We start from the raw sequence: 9,437 nt of genomic DNA on the forward strand, positions 1-9,437 counted from the left end.
TACATAAGCAATTATTTAAAAGCAAGCAGTTTCCAGTGTGGAGCCAATTATGATGAAAAGGGGTAGAAAAAACATAAAACACCAAAAGGGAAGTGGAATAAAACTAGGACAGAATGGGATCAGAGTATAAGAACAAAGGGAAACAGAAAAAGACTGAGCTCAAGCTTCAAAGACTATGAAAGTTTGAGTTAATAAAAGAGTAATGGATGTCAACAGTAGGAAGCACACTATTAAGTTGCAAGATAAGGAAAAACAGAGATAGAGGGAATAATTGCAATCAAAATATATTATTTTTAAATACAGAAAATCATGGAATAAAAAAATGAGTAAAAGTAAGGTCAAGAGACAACGTTTTTGGTGTTTATGGCAGAAAGGCCTGCAACTGGGTAAGCAGAAAGGGTGATTATGCTTTCGACATGGTCTGTCCAGTGTTTCATCGATGGGTAATTTTTTTTTTTTTTTTTTTTTTTTTGAGACAGGGTCTCACTCTGTCGCCCAGGTTGGAGCACAGTGGCATGATCCTGGCTCACTGCAACTTCTGCCTCCTGGGTTCAAATTATTCTCGTGCCTCAGGCTCCCGAGTAGCTGGGACTACAGGCATGTACCACCACAGCTGGCTAATTTTTGTATTTGTAGTAGACATGAAGTTTCACCATGTCTGCCAGGCTGGTCTTAAATCCCTGACCTCAAGTGATCCTCCTGCCCTGGCCTCCCAAAGTGCTGGGATTAGAGGTGTGAGCCACCATGCCCTCCTGATGGGTAAATTTGTAATTGTTATAGCATTCAATCAATGATCTGTTATAGCATTCAATCAATACTGGAAACCTCATGAAATTAAGAAATAATTTTAATATAGGCATTTTTAATAAAATATTGCATATTTCTATAAAAATAATTGTTATGAATTTAGAATCACTTTTCAGATGTAATTAAAATTACTTATACTCAGAATTATTAAAAACTCAATTTACTTATATACTTATATATAATTAATTTGAAACATTAAAAGGTAATTTATTTGAACCTAATATATCAAAGTTTTTCTCTGATTTTTCTTTTAAACTCTTGTTAAGTCACATCCACAAATTTCACTTAGGCTATCATAGAAGTAAAACTAAAAACACTCAAGTCCAGAGCAATATATACAGGTTTTTAAATGTGGGGCATAATCATCATGTGATTCAAGTAAATATTAAGTCATGGTATCTGACAAATTCAGCAGCATAATTGAAAGTAAAATTTGAAAATGTCATTATATAATTTGGTTTTGGATATTTATTTTCTAATTTTTAGTTACCAAAATGATTTTTGAATTTTGAATATAGAAAATTATAATTGCTTTATTCACATTAATCATAAAAGGTCAAGATAGAATTATTTTGTACTAGATTTTCAAAACAGCTTTGCCCAGTGATTTCTACCTGAACATAAATTAAAATATTTTTAAAATCTGCTAATCAGATACCAGAGGAACCTATAAAAAATGTCTGAAAGCCTCAAGTTCAAAGTGCTTTGGCTCTAGAATCAGACATCTGGGATTGATAGCTATGGCTCCACTTTGAATACATTCTTCAGTTTCTTTGTGTTTCAGTTTTCTCTTTGTAAAACAAATAGGATAAAAGCAAGCTAACAGGATTTACAAAGATCATGTTAGCTAATAGTCTAGTGACTGGCAATTTACCATCCACTATGTTAGTTACTTTTTGCTGTTTTTACAATGCTCCTTGATGACCTTTAAGAAAAAACTGGATTATACCAAAAGACATTAACAATTGACCTTGGCACTTGAATTTGAAAACAGTTATTACATATACTGGTTGGCCATTAATAATATATATGTTGCAATATATTAGCTTTAAGAAATTTGCAAATTTATTATTTAGTATTTATTGTTAAAGAGCATCTTTTCTTTGTGTTTCTTATTACTCTGTCTCACTCATCAGCATTTAGAGCATTTTTTCCTGTATTAGGGTAATGAATTTATAATCTAGGCACCTTTACTAGTGTAGAGGGGGGGAAAATATTTTTCTTTTTCCCATCTTAGGTTCAGTAGATGGAATCCTGCAATTTAGACTGACAAAAGACATATAAGCAAGAAAAGAGCAGAACTTTATTAACAAGTGCATCACATATACACACGGGAGAACTCAGGGATAAGTAACTCAAAGAATTGGTTAGAACTTGGGCTTATATAGTATTTTAACAAAAATACAATAAATTTGCAGAGAAGTGACAAGACAAAGGAAGGGGGTTCTTAGGGGTACAGATAGTGGGAAGGTAGATATATGAGGAGATTAATGGAAGATATGGGTTATTTAAGCAAGGTCTGTTGAGCAGACTCCTCTTTTGCCTTCTCTGGGATGATAAGACCCTAGAGTTTTTCTTGTGTCTCTCTATTGTTTTTTGTTTTTGTTTTTGTTATTTTACAATTGTCTTCAGCTCAAAATAATCCAATGCCAGAGGAGCACATTTTGTGGTGGCATACTCTGAACTTTTCATTACCCAATCAAGCAAACCTTCGGATTTATTATTATTTTTTTTTATAAAATGAGAAAGGTGCTAGAACCTTGCTTCTCAATGTATGGTCCTGGCCAGTGACATCTGGAAACATATGAAATGAAAAACCACAGGCTCTATCCCAAGGGTGCATTAATCAGAATTTGCATTTTGGCAATACCCTTAGGTGATTCATATGCCCATTAGAGCTTAAGAAGCACTGCTTGGAAGCCCCTTCTACCATAATTGAGGTAAACCCAATGTATGTACCCATTTACATTGTAGACCCATTTTATAGTCTAAATGTGCTTAGTGACACTGGATATATGCAATAAATTTGAATTTATGCAGGAAACAACATTTGGCATTGGTGAATACAAGGGTATGACACACGACAATGGAGAGGGAACATTCCTATTCATAAGGGAATTCCTAGAGTGAAGCCACCAAAGTCTTCACTGTCTTTCTTCAAAACTCTGTCTCTTAAATATAGGTTTTGGTCACCTGTACGTTGGTCACAGGAATAGCTTCCCAATTGATCTTTTAATTTATAAACTCAATTCTCAAAAGTAGTACTTAGAAATAACTATGAGAATTTTTTTTAAATGTTTTCAAAATGATTTTTTGCCCTTCACAGGCTTTCAGTGGACTCACTTGCAAATGGGCATCAGGACTTCCTAGATTGTTATCTTCAGTACATTGTTCGATATGAAAATATATATTTTTGATAAGAAGTATCTATCATATAATGTTTAAACATGATTTCATTAAGGGAAGAAAAAATTCATTTTGAAACTAATTTTAAAGTTACCTTTGATGACTTTTGAACATTATTTTTGAAGATGAATCTTATGAATTGATCAATTTAGAAGCTACAGCTGTTAAATATGGGTGTGACTAGAACCTAGGTTTAGTGGGCCAATTTCTAAACAAAAACAAAATAACACGTTTCAGTCAGGGGCCATGTAGAGTCTAGTTAAAAAGTGGTAAATTGAGTCAGCCCTTTGTGGGTTTAGATGTAATCGGGGACTAAGCTGGAGATTGCTCAGAGTGGGATGAAGGCAAAAAGACTGGAGTTGAATTTTGGAGGTGAAGTGTGGCTGTTTCTGCAGTCTTTCTAGAATTGCTCACATTCTTTGCACGCTTATTTTTCTAAACAGATAATTGGTTATAATAATACATATCTCACTGTTTCATTAAAATGACTGATATTAACTATGCCTTCAAGCACAGAGCAGGCATTTAATTACTGGAGCTCTTTCATGAATCCAGTTCTTTTTATCTTTCTAGGACTGTGTAACTGGGTTAAAGGGCTCAATGCAGGGACTCTGTTTTCTGGTTTAAGTACCACAATGGACACAGGCAACAAAACTCTGACCCAGGACTTTCTCCTACTGGGCTTTCCCGGTTCTCAAACTCTTCAGCTCTCTCTCTTCGTGCTTTTTCTAGTGATGTACATCCTCACAGTTGGTGGTAATGTGGCTATCTTGATGTTAGTGAGCACATCCCATCAGTTGCATACCCCCATGTACTTCTTTCTGAGCAACCTCTCTTTCCTGGAGATTTGGTATACCACAGCCGCAGTCCCCAAAGCACTGGCCATCCTGCTGGGGAGAAGTCAGACCATATCATTTACAAGCTGTCTTTTGCAGATGTACCTTGTCTTCTCATTAGGCTGCACAGAGTACTTCCTCCTGGCAGCCATGGCTTATGACCGTTATCTCGCCATTTGCTATCCTCTACACTACAGAGCTATTATGAATAGCCTGCTCTCAGCCCAGCTGGCCCTGGGTTCCTGGGTGTGTGGTTTCATGGCCATTGCAGTGCCCACAGCCCTCATCAGTGGCCTGTCCTTCTGTGGCCCCCATGCCATCAACCACTTCTTCTGTGACATTGCACCCTGGATTGCACTGGCCTGCACCAGCACACAGGCAGTAGAGTTTGTGACCTTTGTGATTGCTTTTGTGGTCATCCTGAGCTCGTGCCTCATCACCCTTGTCTCCTACGTCTACATCATCAAGACCATCCTCAGGATCCCCTCTGCCAGTGGCCAGAGCAAAGCCTTCTCCACATGTTCCTCGCATCTCACTGTGGTGCTCATTTGGTACGGGTCCACAATTTTCCTTCACGTCCGCACCTCTGTCAAAGACGCCTTGGATCTGACCAAAGCTGTCCACGTCCTGAACACTGTGGTGACTCCAGTTTTAAATCCCTTCATCTACATGCTTCGTAATAAGAAAGTAAGAGAAACTCTGCTGAAGAAATGGAAGGGAAAATAAATCTCCTCCACTACATCAGATTTCCTGTAAATGGTCTCTGCATCTATACAGAGGTTCCAAGTAAGAATGTGGAGAAACAGGGCAAATCTTTCTTGGTACACAGACAGAGAAAAAACAAACAAACAAAACAAGTAATACTATATATTCTACACATTATCATGTATGATTAAAAAAATGGGAGTTTTTGACATAATCAAACTGGACTTTTTTTTTTTTTTTTTGAGACGGAGTTTCGCTCTTGTTACCCAGGCTGGAGTGCAATGGCATGATCTCGGCTCACCGCAACCTCCGCCTCCTGGGTTCAGGCAATTCTCCTGCCTCAGCCTCCTGAGTAGCTGGTATTACAGGCACGCACCACCATGCCCAGCTAATTTTTTGTATTTTTAGTAGAGACGGGGTTTCACCATGTTGACCAGGATGGTCTCGATCTCTTGACCTCGTGATCCACCCGCCTCGGCCTCCCAAAGTGCTGGGATTACAGGCTTGAGCCACCGCGCCCGGCCTCAAACTGGACTTTTAAGCAAAAATAAATGTACACTGAATTAGGTTTGCTCTAGATTCTGGTTTATAAATTGGAGAAACTGCAATAAAAAGGGTGCTTTGGTATATCAACTCTCAATTCTTGTTTATTTTTAAAGTTTATCCAAATTGTCTAAGTATAAAATTTTGAGGACCATATTTGTGAAATATGAGGGATGAGAAATATGAAAAGGTTAAATGAATTAAAACACGTAACCAAAATTAGAGTGTGTGCAGTTAATGCAGCATAGTATTTTTTGATAAGGCATAGTAAAATAGACCGATATGGAATTGGAACTTGATAATTACAAGGTGCCACATTTGTTTCACAAGGACAGTGAAGAAAGCAATCCAAAAAGTGGTTGATGAAAAGCAGATAAACAGGACCGCAGGAGGGTTTGAATAAAGCAATAGAAATTTCTTGCATAGCAATATATTGATCTCAGGAAAGAAAAAATACTAAAGATTCTATTGGCAAGTCAGCAAGGATAGAACATCCAGTGGTTTCAGGGAAAAAAAATAACCAAGGAAACAATAATTATAATAACTATTTGATTTTTCTCCAAAGTACCGCATTCCATACAAAGCAAAATACTTTCCTTTTCAATCATCATCACTTGATAGGTCCCTTTTCCTCCCTTTCCTCCTTACTGTATGGCTGTGAAAAATGGGGCTCCTGCAGGCTAACGTAACAGACTGCAGGGATATTCTGTTTGTCTTAGTCATATTGGCTGACATGTGTACAAAGTAGTCTGTTTCTCAAAGAAATGCCTAAGGGGCTGAACAGAAGCTACTCTTCAGACCTTGCTTGTTTGTATGATTTGAAACCCCTCGTGGTTTCAAAAGTAAAGTGGTATAAAATAGAACAAGAAAGCTATATGTTTGAAGAAAATAGGGGACGATGTCACATTGTGAAAATGATGCATATTAATTTTCAGAAGTTATATCCATGTTGAAAGTCTACCTGGGATGGTTAATACTGAGTATCAACTTGACTGAATTGAAGGATACAAAGTATTAATCCTGGGTGTGTCTGTGAGGTGCTGGCAAAAGAGATTAACATGAGAGTCAGTGGGCTGGGGAAGGTGGGTCCACCCCTTAATCTGGTAGGCACAATAGAATCAGCTGCCAGCAAATATAAAGCAGGCAGAAAAACGTAAAAAGGAGAGATTTGCCTAGCCTCCCAGCCTACATCTTTCTCCTGTGCTACATGCTTCCTGCTACTGAACATTGGACTGAGGCAACAGTGATGGCCTCCCCTGAGCCAGCTGCCAGGCAAAATACAGTAATGCTGATTCTCCTCAGGAGCCACCCCTAACACCTCTGTTTACTTCTGGACCTATAACTAAAGTCCCAGTGGCCCCTAGAGGTGAGGTTGAGAGTGTGACACATGAGGAGCTGTGCTACACTCAAAAAGAACTGCTTGAGTTCTCTTATTTATATAAACAGAAATCTGGAGAACAGGCATGGGAATGGTATTAAAGGTGTGGGATAATGGTGGAAGGAACATAGAGTTGGATCAGGCTGAATTTACTGATTTGGGCCTACTAAGTAGGGACTCAGGGGGCTAAAAAAGATTCTAAAAGTTCATTAGTTTGGTTAGCTGAAATATGGTTAAAAGGCGGTAAACTGTGAGTGAGGTGGAAATGCCTAAGGTCCCTTGGTTTAATGCAGAGGAAAAGATCCAAAGCTTTAGGGAGATTGGAATGGTGGAGTGGATTAGTCCATTTAGACCTACTCATCCCAGCTGGGATGGTCCAGAAGACATATAGGTGACCAGTGCCTTGCAAATTAGATTTGTGAGGGCAGCACCTGCATCTTTGAAGAGCCTTATAATTGCTCTTCTCTGTATGTCAGATCTAACTGTGGGAACCACAGTCATCCAACTACAAAATTTAAATACAATGAAAATAATTGGATCCCAAGGAGTCAAGGGCCAAGCAGCGGCACTCAACTGTAAAAGGCAAGGTGGGCATAGCTACCTTGAAGCGGAGGCTGCGTCCCCTTGAGGAGGGACCCCGCTATATTACTGACAATTTATGCAGTGAATCTTTGTCCCACCCTTAAGGAGACCTCCAGCCTTTCACCAGGGTAACTGTAGACTGGGGAAAGGGAAATGATCAGACATTTTGGAAACTATTGGACACTGGCTGTGAGCTGACATTGGTTCCAGGGGACCCAAAATATCATTGTGGTCCTCCAGTTAAAGCAGGGGCTTATTCGAAGTCAGGTAATTAATGGAGCTTTACCTCAGTCTGACTTACAGTGGGTCCAGTGGGTCTCTGGACTCATCCTGTGGTCATTTCCCCAGTGTCAGAGTGCATAATTGGCACAGACATACTTAGCAGCTGGCAGAACCCTGACGCTGGCTCCCTGACTATAGGGTGAGGGCTATGATGACGTGAAAGGCCAAATGGAAGCCATTAGAGCTGCCTCTAACTAGAAAAATAGTAAATTGAAAACATTATTTCATCCCTGGAGAGATTATAGAGATTAGTGCCACCATCAAGGACTTGAAAGATGCAGGAATGGCAATTCCCACCACATCCCCGTTCAACTCTCCATTTTGGCCTGTGCAGAAGACAGATGGATCTTGGAGAATGACAGTGGATTATCATAAGCTTAACCAAGGATGACTCCAATTGCAGTGCTGTACCAGATGTGGTTTCATTGCTTGAGCAAATGAACACATCTCCTGGTACCTGATATGCAGCCATTAACTTGGCAAATGCATTTTTCTCCATTCCTGTCCATAAGGCCCACCAGAAGCAATTTGCCTTCAGCTGGCAAGGCCAGCAATATACCTTTACTGTCCTACCTTGGGGGTATATCCTCTCTCCAGCTTTGTGTTATAATCTTATTCAGAGAGATTTTAATTGCTTTTCACTTCCACAAGATAGCACACTAGTCCATTACATTGATGACATTAGGCTAATAGGATCCAAAGAGCAAGAAGTAGCAAACATATTGAAGTTATTGGTGAATTTGGATGCCAAAAGATGGGATGGGAAGTAAATCTGACTAAAATTCAGGAACCTTCTACTTCGGTAAAATTTCTAGGGTCCAGCAGTGTGGAGCCTGTTGAGATATTCCTTCTAAGGTAAAGGATAAGTCGCTGCATTTGGCCACTCCTACAACCAGAAAGAGGTACAAGCCTAGTAGGTCTACTTGGATTTTGGAGGCAACACATTCCTCATTTGGATGTGTTTACTCCAGCCTATTTATCAATGACCCAAAAGGCTGCTAGTTTTGAGTGGGGTCCAGAATAGGACAAGGCTCTGCCACAAGTCCAGGCTGCTATGCCAGCTTCTCTGCCACTTAGGCCATATGACTCACCAGATTCAATGATGCTTAAGTGTTTGTGGCAGATAAGGATACTGTTTGGAGCCTTTGGCAGGCCCCCATAGGTGAATCAAGTGGAGGCCTCTTGGATTTTGGAGCAAGGCCCTGCCATCTTCTGCAGATAACTACTCTCGTTTTGAGAGAGAGCTCTTGGCCTGTTACTGGGTTTTGCTGGAAACTGAACGTTTGACTGTCAGTAAGTAACCATGAAATGTGAGCTGCCTATCATGAACTCGATGCTTTCTGATCCATCTAGCCATAAAGCGGGTTACGGGTCCAGCAGCATTCCATCATCAAATGGAAGTGGTATATACATGATCGAGCTTGAGCAGGTCTTGAAGGCACAAGTAAGTTTCATGAGGAAGTGGCTCAAAAGCCCATGGTCCTCACTCCTGCCACCCTGCCTTCTCTCCCGCCAGCCTGCACCAATGGCCTCATAGGGAGTTCCCTAAGGTCTGTTGACAGAGAGAGAGAATACTGGGGCCTGGTTCACAGATGCCTTTGCACCATATGCAGGCACCACCCAAAAGTGACCAGTTGCAGCACTACAGCCCCTTTCTAGGGCATCCCTGAAGTACAACAGTGAGGGGAGATATTCCCAGTGGGCAAAACTTCAAACAGTACATCTGGTTGTGCACCTTGCATGGAAGGAGAAATGGCCAGATGTGCAATTATATACTGATTCTGGGCTGCAGCCAATGATTTGTCTGAATGGTCAGGAACTTGGAAGAAGCATGATTGGAAAACTGGTGACAAAGAAATCTGGGGAAGATGTATGTGGATGGACCTCTCTGAGGGGTA

General features: G+C 40.1%; 1 protein-coding gene across 1 annotated transcript; it reads left to right on the plus strand.

The window, feature by feature from the left end:
* The first annotated feature begins 893 nt into the window (after positions 1-893).
* On the plus strand, positions 894-4,790 carry LOC108315790 (olfactory receptor 6F1). Its single transcript, XM_017545341.1, has one exon. It carries the CDS (start codon positions 3,714-3,716, stop codon positions 4,773-4,775), a length of 1,062 nt encoding a protein of 353 aa, XP_017400830.1. The 5' UTR covers positions 894-3,713; the 3' UTR covers positions 4,776-4,790.
* The last annotated feature ends 4,647 nt before the right edge of the window (positions 4,791-9,437 follow it).

Source organism: Cebus imitator, unplaced genomic scaffold (assembly GCF_001604975.1).
Source record: "Cebus imitator isolate Cc_AM_T3 unplaced genomic scaffold, Cebus_imitator-1.0 Scaffold179, whole genome shotgun sequence".
Taxonomy (NCBI): Eukaryota; Metazoa; Chordata; class Mammalia; order Primates; family Cebidae; genus Cebus; species Cebus imitator.

Excerpts from the sequence above, each read along its gene's own strand:
- LOC108315790 (XM_017545341.1), top strand. The coding sequence starts at position 3,714 with ATGCCTTCAAGCACAGAGCAGGCATTTAATTACTGGAGCTCTTTCATG.